General features: G+C 38.8%; 1 protein-coding gene across 29 annotated transcripts in view; it reads left to right on the top strand.

Moving 5' to 3' along the window:
• The window catches only part of PPFIBP2 (PPFIB scaffold protein 2), a 99,573-nt gene that overhangs the window by 31,183 nt on the left and 41,759 nt on the right, over positions 1-26,631 (top strand). For 13 of the 29 annotated variants that reach the window (XM_086893770.1, XM_086893768.1, XM_086893766.1 and 10 more), the window contains exons 3-4: positions 2,150-2,364; positions 23,549-23,638. In XM_086893770.1, the coding sequence (XP_086749896.1) occupies positions 2,150-2,364; positions 23,549-23,638 (305 nt within the window). Of the gene's footprint in view, positions 1-2,149; positions 2,365-13,699; positions 14,702-14,839; positions 15,156-21,673; positions 21,927-23,548; positions 23,639-26,631 lie in introns of those variants that run through there. The other 16 variants (XM_023929146.2, XM_086893777.1, XM_086893776.1 and 13 more) reach the window with 10 other exon arrangements.

Raw genomic sequence — 26,631 nt, 5'->3', positions numbered from 1 at the left:
TAGCTTTAGCAAAATAAAGAAATAAAAACACTGCTACAGAGCCTTGCAAAATTTCCAGGGAGGGCTTTTAATTATTTAAAACAGCCAGGGAAAAAAACCCCACATGGATTATGGATATGGATAGAATATATTATTTCTATATCTATACATTTATCTATCTATCTATCTATCTATCATCTATCCATCTATTTATCTATCTATCTATCTATCTATCTATCATCTATCCATCTATTTATCTATTTATCTATCTATTTATCTATCTATCTATCTATCTATCTATCTATCTATCTATCTATCTATCTATCCATCTATTTATCTATTTATCTAATATATCTATGAATATCACAGATATTATAGAATAAAATAGAATACATAATATACATAATATCATATAAGATATTGTATAATATCTATATAATAGCTATAATATCATAGGATATATTATAATATATATATAATATCATATGATATATTATATAATATATATCATCTATTCTATGAATAGAATATATTATGGATATAGATAAATATATTATGGATATGGTAGAATTCAAGCCATACAATTTTTTGCAAAGACATGACAGACTGCTTTGGATCAGGTTTTTGAAGAAAACCTGGTTAATAGAATTGAAATTTTCCCAAAAGCTGTGAGTAAAATTAAAGATTCACTAAATGAGAAAGTATTGTCTTTGTTCAAGAACATGAACATGGGGAATAAAATTAGCATTAAATCATCAATTAGCATTAAATCATCAATTAGCAGTTTGGTTAAAAGCTACTTTAGGTGCAGAAGTCGTTTCTGTGTCCTAGGACCCACAGTGCTGGTGAATTCATGGGATGTGAAATGAAACACTGGCTTCAAACACAGTTTGCAATGCCCAGATCATGGTAGATAAATGACCACAGCAGGCAAACTAACACTGATTAATGGGAGGCAGTGTGAATTCAAGGAGAAAATCTGAATTCCTTGTACATTTGTGCATCACATTAGATACATCTGCTCAGGGGAAAAATAAACCTGGATTATTTTCCAAGATCCAGTGAAGCTTTTTTGCTCCTTTCTTTACTAATGTGCTAAACTGTGTTAAATGCAGGAGTAAAAGGAATAACAGCAAGGAGTTTATTAAATTCCCCTTGTGTACATCAATTTATAGTTTTCTAATGAATGCTAAATGCTGTGTGGAGCCAGTACCATGTGAATGATCAAAAACCTAAGAAAATTTCCTACTCAGTCAAACAGGAAGAATAATTATGATTGTTTATGCCAGAAAGAACATGAATGAAGATGTGTGTACAATCTATTATGTACAGGAGGCAATGAATTGTAAATAAAAACTTTGTAAAGTTGAAGAAATAGAAGTTTTCTACCTGACTGATTCTTAAAGACACAAAGGCAGATTAAATGAAATCAAGATCTGAAATTCAGGACTGAGAAAAGAGAGCTTATTTTAGTGTGAAACACACAGGGTACGAGGACAAGAAGTTTTGGAGATATTAGAGTTTGTATTATTATAATTCTTCCATAAGTGAGTTATGGGGGGTTTTGTGCCTATTGTTGTTGAGATAAATAATATTGGTGTTGGAGGACTGGCAGGAGAGTGACACTGCAATTTTGAGAGCTTTTTGTAATTTCTAGTGCCAGAAAAGTTTGATTTGCCTTTTTTATTGCTAACTTTCATGGTGTTGCTCACCGTGGGATTGTTCTAAACCTGCTCGTGGTCATTTATATTTTTCTAGCTCTGGTAATATAATCTATTTTGATTCCAGCTTCTTGTCCAATGCCATCAGTCATCCTTACATTGCTTATCTGTGTGGGGACTTTGAGTGATGTAGCTGAGAAGTTAGTGACATCTCATGGTAACTGTGGAAAATTACAGCTGATTTGGGACAAACTTTGGGATTTCTGGTTTGGACATTGCAAATGTCATCTAGGTCAAAATTCTTTTTTGATGTGCATGTACTCACCTCTCACATTTCGTTCCCCAGATTTTGTGGTTTCTCTGGAGGCTAATTCAGGTTAAATTAAGGTTTTCAGCCTAGAGTGAAACTTGCCAGTCTGAAGTCCAGCTATTGTAGAGGGTGATGCCTGTTAATTTCCCACTCATGAAGCAATTACATCATTGTCTCTCCTCATTTTGTGTTCTTTCAGGCACAAAGTCAGCCACAGAGTATGCTAATGGTGGTTATGGCATCGTGTCCCCCGCTCCATCCGTGTACCTGGGCACCTTCCAGATCCTGCACCTCCTGGAAGATCTGAAGATGGCCCTGGAGATGCTGGAGGACCCCCAGGAGAAGGAGGCACTGAGGAACCAAATCCCAGGGGCCACAGCAGTGTGTCTGAGGGAGTGGTTTGAGGAGAACCTGGTGAGTTCTTACTCCAGCTTTTCCATTTTGGCTGCAAACAGGGTCGGCTCAAGTGTTTTCATAGTGAAATGATTTTTATAATGGCTGAAATCTGAGTACTCAGGGAGCTGCAGGGGCTGGTGAGCAGAAATAGCTGAGGATGTCACTGCCTTATGTGCTGATTTCTAAAGGAATGCAGATATAGAAGAAGTTGATAAAAGACTTTATTTTGCCCTTTGGGGAAAGAAGAAATAGTAAAAATGAAGTACAAAAAAAGTTACTTTTTCTGTGCATCTTGGTGGTTTTTTTTATTTGCTTTGCTTTGTTTCACTCTTTGCTGGATATCACAAACTTAAAACTCTTGACAGAACTTCTAATTTTCAAACTGTCAGTTTAGAATAGAGCAGCACTGAGTGCTGGAGGGAAGATCCAGCCTGGATGATCCTCCTTTCCTTTTCCTTGCTATCCCAAATCCCCCAGTCCAGCAGGCAGTGGGGCTGAAGGCAGGGATTGATGCTGCAGGGGAGGCATTCCTGCTGGGATGGATGGGGAATAAACACCTGGCTCCACTGGGAAAGACTGAAGCTCACCAGGTGAGGAGCACATCCCGAGGCTGAAGAGCCTCACAGGATGGAAAAGGAAGAGAAACACAACATTCCCCTTCCCCAGACCTGTGCTGTCAGGGACTGGTGGGTTCCCCACCAGTAAAACCTGCTTCCCCAGCTTCAGTTTCCTGGATTAATGCTTTTTCCTTTTCCTTTTCCTTTTCCTTTTCCTTTTCCTTTTCCTTTTCCTTTTCCTTTTCCTTTTCCTTTTCCTTTTCCTTTTCCTTTTCCTTTTCCCTTTTCCTTTTCCTTTTCCTTTTCCTTTTCCTTTTCCTTTTCCTTTTCCTTTTCCTTTTCCTTTTCCTTTTCCTTTTCCTTTTCCTTTTCCTTTTCCTTTTCCTTTTCCTTTTCCTTTTCCTTTTCCTTTTCCTTTTTTTCTTCTTTTTCTTCTGCCTTTGTCAGTGTACATGACTTTCCTGGAGCTTTTCTGGAGCTCAGGTTTGGTGTTTGCACCTGCTGTGGCTCTGTTCACACTCTGCAAGCTTGAAAATCCTCTTTGGGCCTATGTGAGAGAAAGGAGACAGAGTTTGGTACCAGCTTAATTTGGATTTAAATTTAATTTGGATTTAAAGCATTACATTTTGGATTTAGGCATCCTCAGGCCAGCTCTTGGAGAATGCTTGCCTCAGCAGAAATTGTAATGATTTTTCTAATCTCTGTGATAGCTAAGAGATGAGTTTAGTGCATAAAAGACAAATTTTCAGAGCGATTCACAACAAAATTGGGTCTGTATCAAGATCAGTATTGATTTGATAAAGCAATGGGGGAGTCTGGATTCAGAACCAAGAAAACAGGGGAGATGTGGTTTGGAGTATCTCTAGTGCAGCTTGTAGAGATGAGTGGTTTTAAAATATTTCACACTGCTCTGCATGGAGGGAGGGGAGTGTGTTGTTGCTGTGACTGTTATTTGAAAATGAATAGTGATTTTATGTATTTAAAGACCTTTCTTATATTTCTTTAAACATAAGAATTTGAAATATAAATATTTAAACATACTTATATTTAAATGTAAATAATTTACAAGCATTCATATGATTTCTGTGGAAGAACTGTGATAAATTTCAGCTTATCTCAATGAAATGGAATATGTATTTCATGGACTGAAATTTCCTTCTTTCCAGCCCAGAGCTGTGAAATATAACAATGTGTGTTGTGTGTCAGGACAGCTGAGGCAGAGAGTTCTAAAGGATGAGGATTCTGAATCTCAGTGAATCCATTCACACTGGAAGCCTCAAAAGGAGTTTGGGGATGGTTCCTCTGTGAAATTCTGGAGTATCATTAAAAAAAAACCTCCCTGAGGTGTGGCACATTCTCCAGTGGAATGTGTTCCCCTGAGCCTTCTGTCTAAAGTGCAGGCTGATAAGTGATCACAGAGATTTGGAGTTAGTTTGAATTGTACATAACCCAGGGTTTAATATCAGCAGCAGGAATTGAATGGCAGCAAACCTTGTTTGTGAAATTCAGGTGAAAAACAGCAAAAGCTGAACTGATTCCTTTGAGATTTTATTGTTTAGAGCTGTTACAGGCCAAATAACAGCCAGAAATGTTACGTGATTTATATAAGTGACTATATTGAATATATTAAAATATACTATAATATATTATATGTAATCATATATAATATCTATGCATAAATATTTATGTATGAATAAATATTTATATATTTTATATGTTATATATGTAAAATATATATAATATATTGTATTATATATATTATATTATATCTATTATATCTATTACATTATATTATATTATATTATATTATATTATATTATATTATATTATATCTATTATATCTATTATATTATATTATATTATATTATATTATATTATATTTATGTATAGATATTAATATTATATATATTATATATACAAATATATTATATGTTTGATATATATTAAATAATATATATTATATAATATATAGTATATAATATATAAATATATGTATAAATATTCATGTATGTATAACTATTTATATATTAAAGATATTATATATAAATATATATTAAAATTATATCTATAATACATAAACATATGCATAAATATTTATGTATATATAAATATTTATATATAAAATAGATAAATAGATAAAAATATAAAGTATATATTTTATATAAATATATAAAGTATATATTTTATATAAATATATATAAAGTACTTATTTTATATAAATATATAAAATATGTATTATACAACATGTATATAGAAATGTATAATATATAATATATATTATACATAATATTATGATATAGATTATATTATATATTATTGAATTATTAATGTAAATATAAGTGATTTTCTTCTGTGGGTGATTAATTCCACATATGTTTATTTTTGGGGTCCATGCACTTTCCTTTGAAGCTGGAGAGCTGCTCTAGCATTTCACTGGACACGTTCAGAGACTACAGCCATTGCTTTTTTTTCTAATATTTTACTCAGATGGGCCCCAAAAACATTCCTGACTTCCCCTGATTAGGCAGACATTAGAAACTAAAGATACAAAAAGCCATTTCATGGTTTTGAAAGCAGATAATTATGCTTTTTTCAAGAAAAGTGTGTTATTCTCCATCACCTCAGTGTGTGGTTGAAAATTGTATTAAAAATCATTTCAGCTGCCATGGCTAATCAAGAACACAAACAATATATTCTAATGCATTCTCATACATTCATTCTAATGGAATAGAAATGGAAATCTAATGGAAAGGGGCAGGATTTGGGATTGCAGCTCAGAGGAAAGTGGCTGAATCCTCTTTCTGTGCTGTTTTTATTGGAGTTACATCTAGAAACCAGAGATCAGAGAGGAAAATAACCTCTGCAGGAAGCTGTGCCTTGGCCTCACCACTCAGGTAGCTTTGGAGCTTTGGGAATTCCCACTTAATGTGCTGAACTACACCTCAAATAAATGAGTAGAGGCTGTGGAGTTCAGCCAGGGGTTTATCAGTGGTCAGTCAGGAAGTTTCTGTGGTGATTATGGATATTACAGCTGGGCTCACCCTCCTTCAGGCTCATAACACCAAAGCCTGGAATTTATCAGGAGTCAAATATCACCAAGTGGTGCTTCTGATTAATTGGTTTTTTAACCACTTTTAACTTTGATATTCTTTGTTCCATCTGCTCTAGGTATGAATACCAAAGATGTGGGAAAATTTAGACATGGTTGGAATAGGAAAAGTTTAGGAATCGTGTTTTATATCTGATATTACCTTTCCTTTCAACTCCTTTGAGACCAGATGACAAATTCTTTTTCTTTATGGAGCCATTGGTGATTTGGTGCTTCCTCTAAGACAGAGGCATCTGTTGAACTGAAGGTGTTCTTTGTGAAAAGATAAATTTTTTTTGTGTTTTCTGTGGTCTGGGATCTGTGAACAATTCAGGTTCTGGGTTCACAGAAGAGCTGGACAGAGTGACTGTGCTGTCCCTGTTTAGAGACAGATGAAACAGGTTTGACAAAGTGAGCAATGAATTTAAAAAGATTCTGTGCTGCATAGAATGAGGATTTTATAGCTGCTGTAGCTTCACAAACCTTTTGACAAACCTAAAATGGAGGAAAATGTGATTAATTATAGACTTTTAACCATTTAAGGATTGCGTTAAAAACTTTTACCTCAAAGAGAACGTCTGAAGTGTTTTACATGGCTTTATGATTGTAAATTCTTTGGCCTTAAAAACAACACAAAGACCTGGAGATTATCTGGGAGAGTTCATACAAAACAAATTTGTGGAGAGTGTCAGTGTTTCTTGTTAAATATTTCAGTATTGCCAGTGACCACATGAGCTATCACAAAGCAGATAGTAATTTCAGCATTAAAAATTAACTGCTGCAGGGACAATTTGTGAGCTACAAGAGAATGTATTTGGTTACAGTCTCATAACCCTAAATGAATTTCCACGCTGCTCATTCTGGGTTTTATTCTATATCCACCTTTGTGGAATCCTTTTTTGGGTAAAGAGGAACATTTGTGTCCTTAAAATGGACCTAAAGCCTCATTTTCAGGATGGCAAAACATGATTTTCCTCCTAGGGGAACATGTATATTTAAAACAAATCATCATGTAGCTTTACATAATGAGCAATAAAATGCCAGTTCTTGAAAACTCAGTGGTATTTTCCTGATTGCTCAAAGGTTTTTTGGAAGCTTGACTCTGAAAATCTTTCTAAATATTCTCAATCTGAGGAAATGAAAGGAGAGCAGAAGAAATAAAGGAACTTGGGGTAGAGGCAATTTTTAATAGAATGTGATTTGCCTTATGATATGTGCTGGGTTCTGTTTCTTTTGAAGGTCTGTTCTTTAGTGGTAAAACCAGAGACTTTTTAGCAGAAACAGGATCAATTCCTTACAGTCCTGATTGCTATTTGTTCATAATTAACGTTCCTAAAAGATTGTTTCCACTGAGGATTAAAACCAAGGAATATTTTTCCCCAGTATCTTCACAAAGACTTGAATTAAAGCTCAGTTCAGAACTCTGACTTGATGGAGCTTGTGGAGTTTGAAGTCACTTCAAAGTTTTATTTTAAGCATGTGTTAAAGTGCTCTACTGAAACTTAATCACCAGCCTCTCTATTTCACTTTTGTCCAAGATTCATTCCACAGGGCTGTGCTTCCAGAAGAAAGGCAGAAAGTGACTGAGTTCAGGGCACTTCCATGCATTTAAAAACACGCTTTTATGAAAGTATCAATAGCATTTTTCAGCAGCAGCTGAGTGGGAAGGGAATGAGCAGCACCAGATAAAGGCAGGGTATTTGTCTGCTGGTAGATCTGACTGCAGATCTCGGCTGCTGGAGATATTTATAGCTGGATCTCCCCTCTGCCAAGGAATATTAACACGTGTTACATTGAAAAGGGAGCAGCAGAGCCTGCTTGGGACAGCCTAGAGAAACAGTCATTCCATAAGAATTCGTGTTTATTTTTGCCAGCCTGAAACACGAGATGGGTTCTGTTTTCTGGGGAGGACGCAGGGCTGGAAGCTGAATATCCCAGCCCTGGCAGGGCTGCAGTGAGGTGAACTGATGATGCAAGGAAGGCCTGAACTGGAAAATCTGGCTCTCTCAGAGTTCCCCAAGTGTTTCAGAGCAATCCACAGCACCCCAGAGCCAGCAGAGAAATGCCCTTCATGTGTTCAGTCATTTATGAGTGCTAGAGGGAGCCTTGGAGACACTGCTGCTGCACAGAGCTTGCATGGAAATTTTCTAAAGCAACCAACATTCTAAAATGTTTCTAAACATTTTTTCCAATATTCTGGGGCTGCTTTGTCTGGGACCCAGCCCCATCACCTCTGACTGCTCACTGTAGCAGCTCTCAAAAGTAAGAAGGTCTCCTGTACATGAAGAACTATGAGTAGTTTAAAAGAGTTTTGCAGTGGATAGAAGTGACTTAGATCCCTCTCTAAAAATGTCATTTTCTTTCACCCTGGTAACGATCAGTAATGTTTAACAGAGCCACCTTAAAGCACAGTGACCAGAAGTGCTTGAACAGGACTGAGTTATGGCCTGAGGCTGATGGAGCAGAGGTGATATTCCTGGATTTATGTATTTTATGTAAGTTTTCCAAGATTTCAAGGTAGATATGTGAAGTTTGCCCTCAGGTGCAATCCTCAGCTACGTGGCCTATCCACACCTTGATGCTGTCAGTGGAATACTCCATAGGAAGCCGTGATTTTGTACAGAAATTGCACCTTTTCCTTCAAAAACAGGATTTATTCTGTTCCACTTGTACAAGTCTCTTGGCTTCAGCGCCTTCCTTTGCACTGAGTGGCTGAATATCCCATCAGTTCATTTTCCTTTTGTGTCTGAAGATATGCACAGAGCCCCTTTTCCATCCTGATCTCCCACTAGAATCCCCAGCTGCATTCATTTTCACTGATTTAAATGTTGTACACTGTATTCATTTAGCAAACATTAGTGCATAAATGTCTTGTTTGAGTGGAGCTAAAGGAAACCTTGGAAAATGTTTTCCATAAAGTAATTAGCAGAGAGATTGGTAAGAGATAATTGTTTCCTTAAACAATGGTGCTGACAGAGAAGGTGTAGAGGTTGCCTAGAGAAACTGGAGACAAAATTCAGTTTTAAAAGGTCCCTGTGTTGATTTAGAGGCTTTATTTCAATAAATTTTGAAGTATTTCTCTATGTAACCCCTCTTCACATTTCACTACTCTGACCTATTGAAATTTGCTAAATCTTATCTGTTGTGACAAACACAGCAAGATTGTATCCACAACAAAGTTATTTCATTTTCTTTTGGATTAGTATGCTAATAACATGAAACTAAATATTTTTTGAGCCATTTGTGACCATTCAAAAATGGAAAAAATCCCTCTTATTTTGGACATATTGTCTAAATTTTCTAATTGTCTAAATTGTATGTTTGCACCCTATTCTTTTCCAGAAGCTGGAAACAATGTGCTTAACTTTCCTCAGTAATGAAATACTTACCAAAAAAATTAAAATCATTTATATATAATAAAATAATTTTAAATATATATTTATAAATATTTATTATTTCGATTATATTATTAATATTGTATTACTGTATATTACAAATATAAAAATATTTATATACAATGAAATAATTTTGTAATAGAAATAATTGTATATTCCTTATCCAAAATAAGGATTTTTAAATTTTATATTTGTACAATATTTACAAAATCTGTAAATTTTGTGTATCTGCAGTTTATGCTATTTTGGGAGGGGGTTTTTATTATTTTTTCCATCCTGAAATTTAAAAGAGAAAAGTCTGATGCTCATCATAGTGAGGAGAGGCACACTGTTACCTGGTGTGTGTGCAAATATTTGTAAATATCCAGTTCCAAATGTCTCATATTTATTTATTTATTGCAGGTTTAGCAGTTTCAGCAGTGCTTTGAAGCATTTGAGACAGGAAACCAAACCTGACCCATTATAACGTGTTGTGTTGTGGGATGAAAATAAGTATCTTTAATTATTTTCTTTGTGTATCAGTGTACTCTGCACACAACTGGGGAAGTGGTCACAATGATGTTGATGGTCTGTTAAGCAGAAAATATTTTTTAGATTTGATGTGAAAACAGAGAACTCAGTCTTGTTCTCTTCTAAATAAGTTTCACTCAAAAAAAAAAAAAAAAAGAATAAAAAGGCAGAGTTCTTGCAGAACTTGGGCTGGACAAACTATTTCAGCACAGGGTGAGGAATGTGTGAAAGTGCCAAGAACGTGCAGAAGTCTGTGGATGTGTTAACAGACAGCAAGCTCATCCCAGAGCCAGCAGTGCATTCCTTGTGCCAAGGAAAGGGAGCTGCTCATTGCTGGAGCCATGAGCAGAGGGAATTCCCAGTGCTGGGAATGTGGGATATGGGAATGGCTCCAGGCATGGCAGCACCTGCTGCAAGAATTACCAAGGTGGAATAGGGGTGAGGGTTACCAGGGGAACTAACCATCTAAATCTCTTTCAATCCAAGTCAAGTCCAATTCTTGATTTTAATCAAAGAATTAAGGCTTTAGGATTGAGTGCATTTATGCTGGGAAAGCATTATTTGTTTGTGCATCTGCAAAATGTTATTTCTTGCCTGTTTCCCAGGATATTGTGTATTTTTCTTTAATTATCACAAGCAAAGCAAACATGCTCATCTACAGAATGCAGTGTATTTTTTTAACCTTGTTCCAAGAGTTTCTTCTTTCTCTGTCACGTAGGCCTTATCAGTCAGTCAAGCAATTAAGATCCTAAGAGAAATTTTCTTGCTGGAAATATTTCATCTAGATTCCTGAAGCCATTTTTTCCATGAAAAAGGGATTTCTTCCTCCACTGTCTTCTGCACAAATGGCCTGGGTTTCTTTATACACAGATACTCCCATATTTTCTCCCTCTTTTTTCTCTCTGAAGCCCTCACATTTTTCTGCACACGAGAATGACGCATGTGAATTGGCTGAAAATATTTTCCCTTTTAAGATCTGGTCATAATCCTTTTGTTTTCAAAGCAGCCCAGACACCAGGACTGGGGGAGGGAAAAAAAAAAAAGAAAATGCAGAGGAAGAGAGGTAGGAAAAGTTGATAATAATTCTCGGGAATGAGTAAATTTCTGTGGCATGTCCATCCTCCCTGGGCTCCTCTGATGAGGCTGGGAGGATGCAAACCTAAACACTTCATTTTTCTTGGACTAAGAGAGTTCTTGTAGTGTTTTTAGGGGCTGATGGGGTTTGAAACCAGAACAATCTATAAGTTATTGATGAAAAGAAAAACCTGGAGGACTGCTCTGATTCCTCCTGTTCCTTTGCCCTCTCATTTCCCAGGAGATTCAGAGGCAATAGAAGAACACAATTGGCCATTTGCATTTGTGCTGCACCAAAACCTGTATTTTATCACAAATAAAAAGTAAAATTGCTAAATTTGTTAGTGTCCATAGGGCCCTAGCTGGGTGGGAGAAAGAGAGGGAAAAGTGGTGGAAAAGCAAACAGCTCTGTGCTTCTTCAGCTCAGTGTTTGTAGAAGAGGGAAAACACCAGACAGGACCTTCCCCTCCACAGTCCTAAGAGGATTTCTGGATGCTTTCTTGCCTCTTCATAGACAGGAATGGAGGGACATGAGAAGCTTTGCTGCTTTCAGTTTCAAAGCTCTTGCAGCATGTTTACTATTTAAAAGAGGCTTCAAGCCTTGCTTGGAGGGCTTGACATGCTGACTAAAAGTCAGGGCTCATTTATCTGAGTGGGTTTGTGGGTCGTGTATCAGCACAGAAGCTCTTGGCCTGGCACCTCTGGTGTTCTGCAAAGGGAGTTTTTAGTCCAGTCAATTTAGTTTTCTGTGGAAGTATGGAACTGGTGAATAAAGCCTGATGGGCTCTCATGCAGCTTATGGAGTAGATAAACTTTGCTAACGTGAAATATTTTACTGCCCTACGTCGGATTTGTGTTGCCATGATGTGTGTGTGTTCTTCCATTTTTGGAGACAGCACTGGAGAAAACACAATTTGATGGGAGCAAGAGAGCAAAAGCTGGATCAGTCTCACTCTGGGGTAACACTTGAGGCTGGTGGTTCTGCAGTGGAAGCCAGGGGGATGCTTCTTTGTTTTTTAGCTCTCCACTGAACCAGAAACTGGTGCTCAGTGAAGAGCTGCACACAGACATGGATTTCCTGAAAATAAGAAAAAACATACAGCTGATGAAACAATCCTGAGGTTGCAACTCTTTTTCCTTATTTTCACACTGCCCAGAGAAGCTAACCTGTTTCCCAGTGAAAGGGAAGAGCATTCCAAGCAAATCTGGGGCAAGTGATTTACATTCAGCTGGCTTCTGAGAGTTTCAGGCCAAAGCTCAAGCAGGATGTAAAGTTCACATGAAATGTGCAGGTGACAGGCTCCCAGCGAGCATGTGACTGTCTGGAATGTATGCTGTCAACATTCTGGCTGATAAGATGCAGAAAATTCAGACACTCACCTTTTAATCAGGAAGAATGACTAGCAGAAATCAAGACGCCTTTTCATGAACTCCAGCACAAGTGACGAGGCAGAAGTAAGGTATGTTGTCATTTTTAATCCTTTTAAAAGGAGAAATGGACACTGCCCTACGTGCAGATGCCACACTGGGGCACTAGGAAGTTTAGTAACACAGTATTTCTGTGGTTTTTGAAATAAAAACCCACAATCATTGGTTGATAAAGTGTGGTGGAATGTTTTGAGAGAGCTGTTTCCTTCTTCCCTGAATAAGGCTGAGATGGGAGTCTCAGAGCCAGTGCTTTGGAATGGATGAAATGTGGGACTCCAGGCACCACAGTGGTGGTACCATGGGAGATGCAATGCTGAGAGACAGTTTGATGTATTTTCTAGTCTCCATAATTAGATAACAGTTTTTTGGGGGGGAAAAAAATGCTTTATATTGTTGTGCATTCATGTTTAATGTCGAGACAAATCCTATTCAGTCTCCAGCTTCCTCTGCAGAGGCTGTCATGAACTGGGGAATGTACTCTACTAAGTATTAAAATTTATTTTAATGCACTGTTGCTAATGTATTAAGAATTTTTTGCCAGATAGTGTGAGCTGCTCAAGAAATAACTGCTCCCATCCACTTTCAGACAGCACAAGATAAGTATATTCTATGCTCAGGGCAACCCAGGTCAGATCTGTCTCGTAGCATTGCTTTTGGAAATGGACATTTCTATTCTGCTCACATTTACTGGTGATTTTAGGAATCCCAGCACCTTTAGCAAACCTGTAGCACTGCCTTGCCAAAAATTGTCATGTTTTTCTTGTCATGTGACTTTAAGAACAGATAATAAATATGAAGGGAACTGAAAGCTTCGGTTTATATCCTTCCCTCTTACTTTGTGTTGTGGGAGGTTCTCAAAAAGAGCTCCTTCAGTTCAAAAGGACCAAGAGTAGCTGAAATATTAAAAACCCACATCCCCTTGAAGAAATTTTGTCACGTATCTGTGAGTCCCCCAGTCTGGAAGGGGGCAGGTGCCTGAGCGAGGCAGGTCCCTGTAGGAGAGGCTTTTTACAGCTTCAGGCTTTGTGTCCTTTGTGAATAACGTGGGCAGCTTTGACGCTGCCTCTTCCAAACCCTGCTTTGCTGCTCCCTGAGCCCAGGGCAGGATCTGAAGGCAGTGAGGAGATGAGCAAATGTTCTGGGATGAGCATGAAGGTTCCTTGGGGGCGGCTGCCTTTGGGTCCCAAGAGGACAAGAGCCCAAGCTGTCCTTGTGCGTGTAAAAATCGGCTCAACTGCTGTAACAATTCTGCCTCATTCAAGGCCAAAGCCACTTTGAACTAGAGGGAGAAACAGCACTGTAAACTGGAGTTTGTTGGGAAAAATGAGAAGTTATGGATACCTGCTGTGTGGAGGCACTAGAGGACACCGCAATTACAGGCAGCACTTCAAACTCCCCTCCTTGCCAGAGCGTTGCGTTGCACACGCGTTTATCTCGGTGTTGCAAGTTTGAAAAGTTGCCATGCTGTGAGATTTCAGCTTCAGCAGGAGCAGACAAAGATCTTGGAAGGGTATCATCATCCTCTGCTAGGATGGAAAATCGCCTCTTTGGCAATAGCAGCATTTTATGGGATCATTATCTGATTCGCAGGATTGTCCTTGAATTCCTCCCCTTTTATAAAGTCTTTTGAGAGGACAGGCGAGTAATTCAAAGAGCAGAACTTATTTTTAGGTTTAGTCTGAGCCTGAAATAAACTGAGAAGGCTGAGTAGTGTTACGATAAACAGGGAGTAGAACAGAGACAGGAAATAGGGGGTCTTTGGTAATGAGTTCCAGCCACTCCTGAAACAGAAAGCCAGAGAAAGAATTACTTGAGAATAGTTTCTCAGTGACAGCTTAATAATTTTTAGCTTGTTATTCAACATTAAAGGGGAACAGTTCCTGCAGTTTTATGCCGTTCTTGAAAGATCCCTTTTTTAAAGATCATTTAGCAAGTTATCTTTTGGGTGTTTTCAGGGTTGCATTGTTCGTGCTGCTAAGCGCTCTGCTGTTTAAAAAAACCAGATGTTTGGGGGGGAGCCTGAAGTTTATACAGTTCTGTGTTATATATACACATCTGTGAGAAGCCTTTGGGATAAGGCTGTGGGACAGGGGCAGGGGATTCAGCTGAAAATACGAGCAGGCATTGAAGATTTGAGAAGCTGAGGGTTGAAAGGAGAAGAAATCACAGCTACATCCTGTAGAACAAAGCAGAGCGCTTGCTTCCAAAAGTTTCCTTTAACCCTGGGAATGTGACTGCTGAGATGGGCCCAAAGCATGGATGCTGAGATTGATATTTACAAGCACTTCACGTGGCTAAAGAGGGTAAGTGATTTGCTGGGCTTTATTTTCGCTTTCTAAACGCACATTTGGCAAAATCTTGGTGAGGATTCCCTTGTCGTGAGAAAGGAAACTCATTCAGCGCCTCAGACTTTAAATGGTGTGAGTTTCCTCATGAGAAGTGAATTAAAGACGTGCCTCGGTGGAGGAGGAGGAGGAGGAGGCTTAGGGAGGGGGGAAGAAAATCAGCTGTCTTTGTCTTTAAAAATGAAACTCTAGGATCAAACTTGGAGCAAATGGCAATAGATTCTGGCAAGTGCTTGCGCCTTCCGGGGATTGCAGTGCAACAAAACAAATCCCGCATGGTAACGTATAGCAAAAGAAAGGAAAGATCCCCATGCCGTGCTTTAAAGGGAAAGGTTTCCTGCACCAGCTCTTCCCTTAAGAGAATCTTCATCGGGGTAACTCTGGGAGACCTTTCGGGATGCCTTTGTCTCGGGTAAAAATGGTGCTGCTTTTCTTCTGTGCCTGTTATTCTGCTAAAAATATGGGGTTGTTTTTTAAAAAAAGTTCATTTTGTTGATGAGCTGCCCAGACATAGATTAACTGCATGAAGTTGTTTTTGTCTTCCTTTTCTTTTGGTTTTTGTTTGTTTTTTTTTTAGAAGAAAAAGTGGGTTTGTGCAGTTCTCTCATCACTTTGAAAAAAAAAATCACTTTGTTTCTGCTTTTAGGTTTTATATTTTAAGTATTTATTTTTCAGTGTTAGAAAAATCCATGAATGGGGTGTGACTAGATCACTCAGGACAGGCTGGGTTTTAAACTAGAATATGGATTTAATTGTGAGTCACGAAGGAAGCACATTCTCTCTTTACTCTTTTAAAATCTGCTCTAACCTGTGTGTGTTTTTCCTGCAAATTCTGTCTATATGTATACACACATAAATACTTCTATTAATTTCTTTTAGAATGCTCTCTTGGGTTTTTGCTGGCTGTATAAACATAAAATAGCTGTCAATTCTAATGTAAAATGTGATTAGGAATGTTTATTTTGGGTAGTTTCTTGAATAAGTGTAAAATATTAATATTAAAACATTAATGGTGTGTCAGCCTTTAATGAGACTGAGATTTAACGAGAATCCTGAAGTTAATTTACCAAATATTTGCATCAGATTCTGGAAACTTTCACATTTCTGGAGTGTATCTGTGGAGGGGATTAAATGGGAAGTGAGTGGATAGTGAGGAGACAACAGGAAGTAGCTGCTGGTAACTTTATGCTATTAGTTTAACCTGTGCTCTGTGCAGTTAAAGCTAATTACCTCTTTAAAAAAAATATATCTTGAGCTCACATATTAATTTGCTATTTAAATGAGGTTACAGATACGGATTGTCTGCCTCTCCTGCTTTTTTTTTTTTTTACAATGAATTTTTTTTAAATGAAATTTACAGAAATTTCATTTCTGTAAAGACAGATTTGCTAACAAAAAGGTTAATGAGGTCTGCTGCCATCAGCCTGCGGGCTGTGTTCAGAAAGGATGCGCTGTTCAAAGATGGCACAAGCTTTTGCAGGAATTAATAACGCTCCTGCTGCTGTTGTGTGTAATTCCCTTTCTCTCAGGTACATAAAGCAGAATATCAATACTGCTGCTTCTCCTTGCAAGCTCTTTAAAGGGGTGAAGCAGGACTGAAAGGGATCTTGCACTGTTCCCAGGAGAACTTCAGCTGTCTGCTCCCAAATTCCTTGGAGAAGTGATTTAGAAACCAAAAAAGCTGCATCAATCAAAGTTGTTCATTCAATTCTCCCGTCCAAGAGTCCCAGGGTCTGGCCCTGAATGTTACAGCACATAAAGATTCCAGTTCCTGCAAGCATAAACTGTTGCTCTTTGGCTGATAATAAAATTAGGAGTTGCTTTCAGAGTAACACACGGCATTTAACAGAGAAAAACTTCAACAGACTTCCACAAAGCCTTGGCCAAGTATGCCAGAGCTGGCTCGAATTTCAGCATTAGCAGAAATCACTTCAGAGACCCAGATGGGTTCTGATGTTGCAGGGTTTGGCTGGGCTGGCTTTGTGTGGTATCTGTGGCTCAGGCTGGGTTAGGGCAGCAAACAGAAGCAAAAATCACGAGATCCAGGCAGGCAAAACAACAGATACAGCTGCTGGTTTTGGATGCTCAGGACAGAGGGCCTGGTTTTAAGCAGTAATAAAATGTGTCCAGCAGCACCTTGCAGCAGGGGAAAAAGCATTATTTAACTCCAACTGGATAAATCTGCCAAATTTCAGTTCTTGCCATTGCACTTCATTGGTGTCAGCAGGACCTGTGGGCCAAGAATGGCCAGAGGGATGGACAAAGTGGGCAACAAAACCTGAGAGCAGGTGGGCAGAGCCAAGGAAGGAGGATAGGGAAAATTCCTTGTGTATAAACATTGTGCTTCTAAATTCACAGCACAGTCAGAAAGCACTGGTGGGCAGCCTGGGGAAAGTGTTTTGCAGGTAATTAATGCTGGGTTCCTTCACAGGGCCTGAGTGTGGATCTCTGAAAAGTTTCTGTTGCAAACTAAGGGACCTGAGATGGCCCCACTACCTGAAAGTGTCTGGTTTTTAACAAATGTTCTTTTGTTCTCCCAAGGGATTTGGGATTCACGTGCAATTTTGTGTTATCCTGATATTTTATTCTTATCTTCCCACCCTTAATTGGAAGACACCATTCCAAATAAAAACAGCACAACCCACATTTTGGTATGTAGACATGTAGTTGTAGCCCAAAATTATTAATATAAATGTTAATATTCAATGCAAGCAGCGCAGCACAGAGATGATGGCTGGCCTGAAATTTGTGTTATGTTGGTTTCATGCCTTCTTTTTTTCCTGGAGGAGATTCTTAACCTGTACCGGCAAGAGGCTGAGTGATCAAACCCATGATGTAGCCATTAAATTCAAGATATTGAAGGTGAAACTCATGACTTCTGTAAGGATATTTTATTTTAAGACACATAACTGTATAGAGGAATAAAATGAGTATTAATTTTCAGAAAAATTATCTGGATAAAATTCATTTGGTGTAAGGACTACCAAAATTTACCTAGCTCTGTGTTTCCTTAGCTTCAGACTGTGCACTGTCAGCTTTTTCCAAGTGACTGCCACTTTCATTTCACCAACCAGTAACAATGGCAAATAAAAAACCCTGCTGTTGATTTACTAATTGCCTTCAGATGAAAGGCAAGAATTATAGATCCAGAAATCATGTCCCAGCCTTCTCCTCCTCCTCTCAGGTAGCTGAGAATGCCCAGGGGTGTGTATCTGAGATAGCACTAGCATGACAAGGGATTAAATTTGTATTGCATCCATAGTCAGATGCAAATAAAAATGTTTTCTGTGCAAGCTGCTCACTCACCACTCGTTGCAGAACAACTCCTTGTGACTCACAACATCATTCTAGAGCGCAAAAAGAGCACTACAGAGGTGGAAAGACCACGCACTCCTAAATATTGTGACTGAAATAGGCTGGGAAGAGTCTGCAGTGTGAATTTTCCAGCTCTGAGGTGCTGACTGGCTGCATTCTGCTGGCCCTACTCTTTCCTTTCAGCTTCCAAACTTCAGAAAAAGCCACCAAATCAAGCATGTCCCTAATCCTCCCCATTAATACAATGCCACAGGCATCCTATTCAATTATCAGTGGGCTGAGGGTGGTTTATGTGGCTAAGGAAGAGAGGAGGGTTATGATATAATCTGTCTCCTCAAAGAGGCGGGTGACTTGCTGAAAAAGCTCCCAGATCACCACTTTAGCCGACTGCCAGCTTTCTTTTCCCAGCTCCTCCCCAGCCCAGGGTGAGATCCATGGTGTTTGTGACAGATTTCTGAGTCACAGCTTGCTGACCAGCTTCAGAAGTTGGTGGGGTTAGGATTAAAATTGGCTGTGTTGGAGATTCCTGGTGCTGAAAAGGCACACACAAGGAGAACATCAACTGAACAACGTTTCTTGCCATATCCTTTGATGCTTTTACTGATTTATCCCCATTTTATATCAAAGCTATTGAATTGTTCTCCAAAGTCTGATTTTTTTCCTGCGTGTGTGTCACATGAGAAGGAAAATTCAATTCCTTTTCTTGGAAGGGGACTCAGTAATGACTGGACCATGCAAGTGATACTTAGAACTTCCCAGCAACTTTCCAATATTATTTTCATATTAAATCAGGGAGCAGATTCCAAAGAGAGATTTGGAAAATGAAAATGAAAAAGCTAAAGCAGGTGATGGAACACTTTTTGACCAGAAAAAGAAAAATTAAGAGGAAAGAGTTATTTTTCTTTTCTTTTTCTATAACTGGGAGAAAAGGCTGATTTGGAACTGTTCCAGCAAATGTTTCATGTTAATATCTTTTGCCATCTGATTGGCACTAAAGTATAATCAAAATTGTTAAGGAGACTGTAATACAGGTGCTCCAAAAAAAACTGTTTTGCAGCTCCTGGCTTCCTGTGCACTTTTTCAGTGGGTAAATCCTGGCTGGATGTCCTGACAGGGAGGACAGGACACTGTCACCAGTGGTGTTCCCTGGGGATCAGAGTTGGACCCAGCGCTGTTGGGTGTCTTTATTGATGATCTGGATGAGGGGATTGAGTGCACCCACAGCAAGTACCAGGGTAACACCAAGCTGGGTGGGAGAGTTGATCTGCTGGAGGGAGGAAGGCTCTGCAGAGGGATCTGGGCAGGCTGGAGGGAGGAAGGCTCTGCAGAGGGATCTGGGCAGGCTGGAGGGAGGAAGGCTCTGCAGAGGGATCTGGGCAGGCTGGAGGGAGGAAGGCTCTGCAGAGGGATCTGGGCAGGCTGGAGGGAGGAAGGCTCTGCAGAGGGATCTGGGCAGGCTGGAGGGAGGAAGGCTCTGCAGAGGGATCTGGGCAGGCTGGAGGGAGGAAGGCTCTGCAGAGGGATCTGGGCAGGCTGGAGGGATGGGCTGAGGCCAGTGGTGTGAGGTTCAACAAGGCCAAGTTCTGGATGCTGTCCTTGGGCCACAACAACCCCATGGGGCACTACAGGCTGGGGGAGAGTGGCTGGACAGTGGGCAGAGAAAAGGACCCGAGGGTTGAGAGTGACTGAACATGAGCCAGCTGTGCCCAGGTGGCCAAGAAGGCCGATGGCATCAGAAATATTGTCCCCAAAGGACACTGATTGTCCCTCTGTCCTGGGCACTGCTGAGGCCGTGCCTCGAGTGTTACCAGCAGCACCCAGGCCTCAGTGCTGCATTCCAAAATAGATGTACACTGCAGACCCTTCCCAGCCTATTTCAGTCAACAATCTTCAGAAGTGCATGTTCTTTCCACCCCTGTAGTCCTCTTTTTGGTCTAGAATTGTGTTCTGTGTCTGGTTCAGGAGGGCATCGGGGGCCGGAGCGAGTCCAGGGAAGGGCAGCGGAGCTGGGAGGGTCTGGAGGGTGAAAGCCCCGTGAGGAGCAGCTGAGGGAGCTGGGGGTGTTGGGGCTGGAGAAAAGGAGGCTCAGGGGGGACCTTGTCACCCTCTAGAAGGGGCTGACAGGAGCGGGGAGCCAGCTGGGGATCGGCCTCTCCTCCCAGGCACTGGCACAGGGTGACAGGACATGGCCACAAGAGGTTTAAATTTGATGTTGGGGAAAATTCCAGAAAGGGTCGTGAAACACGGGAACAGACTGCCCAGGGAAATGGTGGAGACACCATCCCTGGCAGAGTTCAAAATATATGTAGATGTGGTACTTGAGGATGTGGTTTAATGGCAAAATAGCTGGTGGAGCTGGCTGGACTCGATCTTAAAACTCTTTCCCAGCCCTAAGAATTCTGTGATTCCTGTAGGCAAAGTATTTATGGCATGCAGCTGATTTTTTTTTTATCTGCAGTGGTTCTGCCATCAGCATATTTTTAGGTACCTTGCCTTTCCTTCTACTTTGTTATCATGTGTTATCATAAACATTTTTACACAGTTTGTGCAATCTCTCTCATTCTTTCATTGCAAGAGGCATTGTTAACATATTTGGCTTAGAATTTGTCAAGCTCAGCTAACAATTTTTGGTCTTTCATGCTGGATCTTCTGAAATAGCAGCTTTGCAGGAAGTCCTGCAGGTTCAGGACTTTTGGACCTGTGTAAACACATGACCAGTGTTTATTTGTTGTTTGTGAGTTCGTAGAGCAGCTGGAAATCATCTGTGGCCTCGCGTCTTTTGTGTTGCGGGTCCTGTGTTCAATTGCTGCTGATTTTAATGTGTGTAAAAGATCCATCTTGCTCAGTTCCTCCTCAGTCCTGGCTCTCACAACTGCAGAATGCACTCCAGCCATCCACAGATGGCCTTGCCTCAAGTTACACTGTTTTATCTTGTCTTTATCCACGCCACGAAGAATTACCGAGTCTCAAACAACTGCTGCACGTCAATCAGACACTTTTATTTAGCAGGTCATTTTTCTGTCCTCTGTGCTTATCTGAGGCCTTTCTGGCTGACCTCACACCTGCATATTTAGAGCCATTTCTGTGAGGTCTGGAACCTTAGTTGCGCTTATTATGAACTGGTGAAAAAATTGTGATAAAAGTATATTTTGAGTGGAGTTAACGCGTTCATCTTTTGATGGTGAATGCTGGTAAGTGAGGTGTGGGGTGAGCACCTGCACATTCTGCTTTCAGTGTTCCTGCTGACCCCTAAAACAGGAAAAAAAACCCTGAGATTATTGAATTTAGAGGTGATTCTAGTTAAGGCAGCTACGTTAAAAGATTAAAACATAAGAGCCAAATGTATAGGAAAAGAGTATAAATAATAGCATGCAAGGCAGTGCAGACCTGCTCAAAGTTACACATTTAAGCAGAAACAAAGAGTAAAAGCAGAATGAGGAACAGGCAGGTAGCTAAATAAAAGCATTTTAAAAGGATCTGGAAGTTATGGGGACTAGGCTGAAAATATATGAATTTTACTGTGTGGTTAATATGGAAAGAAATATGGCCTGAGAATCTGTGAAAAGGTTTTATCACTCCAGGCAGTTTCAGCTGGAACACTCTGTCTCCTCCTAGGCACTTAATTTCAAAAGAAGTTGGGAAATAGTTGGTGAAGAGCAACCAAAGGAAAGCAACAAAACAAATCTTGACAAATTAACCTATGAGGAAAAGACAGAAGAACTCAAATTTTCCTTCACAGCATGAAGAGGGACTAATTAGAGATGTAGAGATAATCTTCAAATATACCAAAAATCTCCGAGGTGAACGGAAGGACCTAATTTTTAATTCATGGTGGTGTGTCAACCATGAAGTTGAAGAGATGATTCAGGTTAGGTACGAAGAAAAATGCTCTGATGATGAGTAGGTAAGAGGTAGATGGAGAAGCTGTGAATTCCATCTCTGGAGCTCTTTAGAAGAAGACAAAACAAGAATATTGCAAATAACCATTGGTCCTAGGACAGAATATTTAGCCAGGTGATCTCTTGAGCCATCCTTCAGCCCTCTTTGTTGGTGCCACTGTGATTCTCTCAATTTCTTTCAAAATAATCAGACAAGGCTGTTCAGCTTCTCTCATATTTTATATCTCATATCTAACGTATGTTATTCAGCACTTCATGGCTGGAAAAGTGCCTTTTGATTGGATAAAACATTTATTGATTTAACTAGCACCGTTTTTATTTTCAGCATCTGCTTTAGGGATGGGCTTGTTGGCCCCAGTATAGATCAAAAAATTAATTATTAAAATGTAATTATTATGAATTAATATATATTAAACAATATATTTAATTATTCAATAATATATAATAATTATAATTATAATTATATTTTATATAATATAGTATAGAATTATGTATAATAAATAATATATATATATTAACTAATGATTAAATTAAATAATATTAAAATTAAATTTATTTATTTATTTAATTAATTAATTATTGACTAAAAAATAAAATATCGTTCTCAAATGTTGAGTTGAAAAAGGAAAGGGCAGCTGGGGAGGAGGATTATAATCTTTTAATTTGTATTTTAATTTGAAGGCAGCTCCTTGGGAAGCCAGGCTGGGTGTTGTGCTCCCTGGCAGAAATGCAGCTCCTGCACTGGAGCTGGGACCAAATCAACCTCTGGGGGCTCAGGGTACTTCTGATGCTCTGAGCAAACATTCCCACGTTTTAATGTGCAGGATCAACACAGGAGACTCTTCTAAACTTAAATCTGCAGATGGTTTTTAAATTGTGGTGTTTCTATATGAAATATTGAAATTCATAGGAAATGGGGCATAACAGTTAAGGACAGGCCACGTTTTAAAAGGTTTTGCTCCCTAGAGCCACTTAGAAATCCACCAAGAAGTGATTGGTGATAAGAATTTGATTCTGATAAGAATTTGATCATTTAAGTCAGTTTTTAATTACTAACAAAATCCTTCCAATTTTCTTTCAGTAATTTCCAGGAATAGCACGCCCATAGCAATTTTTACCACTTGAAACTAAATACAAGATGCATTGACTTTAGCAAAAGACTGTGGAGATTTTATATTTCAAATTAAATGGGTTTTGTTTTGGTAAGATGGTATTTTCCATTGAAATTATCATTTTCTACAAAGTATCAGTCTATTCATTTACCACTCTCGAATGCTGGAAACGAGAAATTATTCAAAATACAGCTTAAAAAAGGTACATTCTTAATGTACATTAATTAAATAATTAATTTTAATTACTTAATTAATAATTAATTATTTAATATAATATGTACATTATATTAATGTACATTAAGTACAGGGTTAATACATATGAAATAAACAGTTCTGGTCTATACACATATTTATTTTTTGTTTAGATTTTTAGATTTTTTAGATATTTAGATTTTTTTGTCTTAATATACAGAATTTTATTAACTGTTGCTTGAAACTTTAAGTGTAAAAATTCTCACAGCACTTTGTTTTTTTCTCAGTCACAGGTGAACCATCATCCACCCAATAATGAAACTTATCAGGAAAGGTTGGCACGATTAGAAGGCGATAAAGAGTCTCTCATCCTGCAGGTATGTGCAAAAGAGACAAGAACATTGCAGTGTTGATCTCCAGTGTATAAAAGCTAAAGTGGCAGAGTATTTCCTGGGAAACAAATGCCAAGTGTAACTGATATTTAAGCAGGAATTAATTTGCAATCTGTATAATCCCTTTAAATGATCTCATGGTGGGGTAACCTGTACAGGAGAGGGATGGAGCAGCAGTAAGAGGGGAGAAGGGGATGACAAAGGGGTTAAAAATAACTTTGTCCCAGGCCACTGCTGGGATGGTGGCTCTCATCCCAGGTTTGCCAGGTTGTGTCCCTTTTCTAGCTCTGGTGTGGCACCATTTTTAATGAGCCAGAAGACTTCCAGCAAGACAGAACTGGTATTTTTTCTGTTTATATGCTGCACCAAAATTGTTCTCATCATTGAAAAGCTCAAGGGGGAGGGAAAGAGAGAAAAGTTGACAGTAAAATACATGCCTGAGCTCTTCCAGGTTTCCTGTTTCTCAGTTTACCAAGCCTTTTTCAAAGAGATCCCGTGGAAGTTCTCCTGGAGAAAACACATCTTGCACAACTTAAATCATTATTTTTTTTTTTCTGTGTATTCTAGCCAGTACTAAACTGCACATTCCGTGCTTTTTCAAAACTGAAGATGGAGATTATTTAAATGGTATTTTCATATTTCCCTTCATGCTTTCAAATGCATAAGCAGATATATTTCTATCAAACAAAAGTGCAGGGTGTTGGGTGGGTGCTCTCCCTGCTTTCAGTCCCAGGTTTCTGTAAACTTGTTTTATCCTGTACCTTCTGCTCACACTTGTGTTCATTTACTGAGCAGGAGCCTCACTGCTGTTGTTAAATAAACAATAAATGTTTTGAGACACAAGCCTTGGCTTGGTTGGGGATATATTTTTATTTTTTTCATTACTGTTGAACTAGATTGCTGTTTACCAAATTTAGGAAAAAAAAAAAAAACCCACCTGACTGTGAAACAATCTTCTGGTTGGAATTTTAGTGTGTGCTACAGATTCTCTTTACAGCTGATATTCATTAGAATATCTTTTGTATTTTTATTTTATATTTTTATTTCTATTTAATATTTTTATTTTATATTTATATTTATTATAACATCTTTTATATTTTTATTTTAATTTCATATTTTTATTTAATATTTTTATTTTATATTTATATTTATTATAGCATCTTTTATATTCTTATTTTTCTTTTATAGTTTCATTTTATCTTTGTATTTATTCTAACATATTTTATATTTTTATTTTTATTTAATATTTTTATTTTATATTTATACATATTATAACATCTTTTATATTTTATTTTTATTTAATATTTTTATTTAATATTTTTATTTTATATTTATATTTATTATAGCATCTTTTATATTCTTATTTTTCTTTTATAGTTTCATTTTATCTTTGTATTAATTATAACATATTTTATATTTTTATTTTTATTTTATATTTTTATTTTATATTTATATTTATTATTATATCTTTCATATTTTTATTTTATATTTATACATATTATAACATCTTTTATATTTTTATTTCTATTTCATATTTTTAATTTATATTTATACATATTATAACATCTTTTATATTTTTATTTCTATTTCATATTTTTATTTTATATTTATACTTATGATAACATCTTTTATATTTTTATTTCTATTTCATATTTTTATTTTATATTTATATTTATTATAACATCTTTTACTGACCAGGTGGCTGTTAACACTAAAATCTTGCTTCTATTAGTAACAGCAAGCAAGTTTTCACTCTGTACATTCATGTTTTGAATGCATGAGCAGCTCCTGAGTGCAGAGACAATCAGGAGGGCAAATCCAGCTGTTCCCTCCAGAGGTGAGGGTGGAACTGGAGCTCCCGTGGCTGTGAGGTTCTCCTTCATTCCTGATGTTTGTGTGCAGTGCTGTGACCTGAGCATCAGCCCTGGTGAGCCGAGGAGCCCTGCAGGATGTCCCAGCCCCAGGATGTGCTCTCTCCCTCTCTTCCTCCTGCACATCTCCAGGAATGCAGGAATGATTTGAATTCCTCATCCCTGCAGCCTGTCCCAGCCCCAGGATGTGCTCTCCTTCTCTTCCTCCTGCACATCTCCAGGAATGATTTCCTCATCCCTGCAGCCTGTCCCAGCCTCAGGATGTGCTCTCTCCCTCTTCCTCCTGCACACCTCCAGGAATGATTTCCTCATCCCCACAAACAGGGATGCAGCCAGAAAAATGCACAAAACACAGGAATTTGTGACACGCTTTGGGACCTGCCCAGAGGGGTTTTCTGGAAGGAATAGAGCAAAATCAGAACTGGAAAATGTCCCATCACTTCCACCCCCACCAAACCCAAAGGCTCAGTCAATATTTATGGATTTCCCTCCATGGCTGTGGAGCTGCAGAACACCCCAGGCAAACAGGACAGACCAAAACCTCAGTCTGGAAGATGAGCATCAACAACAGCCAAGATGCCAAGGTGGAGCTGGGCTTAGGACCTGCTTTACACCAGTTCTCCTGTCCAGGCAGCCAAAGCTGAGGGGCACAGACCAGCCCCAAGCTGAGGTTCTGTGGCCTGAGGGACTGTGCTGAGACAAACCTGGCTGACCTTTGGCAGGAGGGATGAGAAAGGAAGGGAACAGAGCTCCTCTGCCCTGTGGCTCATGCTGAGTTGCACCAGCAGCTGCAATCTGGGGGGAAGATGAGGCTGGGAGCGCTCCAGGCTTCCCTCAGACTTACAAACCTTTCTAACACTCGATTTTTAGCTACATGTTCAATGCCTCTCACTTTTGCAGCAAATACATCACCTGCAGGCTGAGCCTGTTGCCCTCCTAAGGCAAGGTGGAATTGCCAGCGTAGCTTAAATTGGGATTTTGTTCTGGGTGCAGCCTCTGGGCTCCTTGAAGAGTCTGGCAGAGGGGAAAATATGAGCTCCAAGTGGCTGATGGAACACCCAACACATGCTTCTAAAGCTCTGTTCTTCATTAAATTCCCTTGCAGGT

This window comes from Cyanistes caeruleus, chromosome 6, assembly GCF_971803275.1.
Source record: "Cyanistes caeruleus chromosome 6, bCyaCae1.hap1.1, whole genome shotgun sequence".
Lineage (NCBI taxonomy): Eukaryota > Metazoa > Chordata > Aves > Passeriformes > Paridae > Cyanistes > Cyanistes caeruleus.
This window is presented reverse-complemented; position numbering and strand designations above follow the sequence as displayed.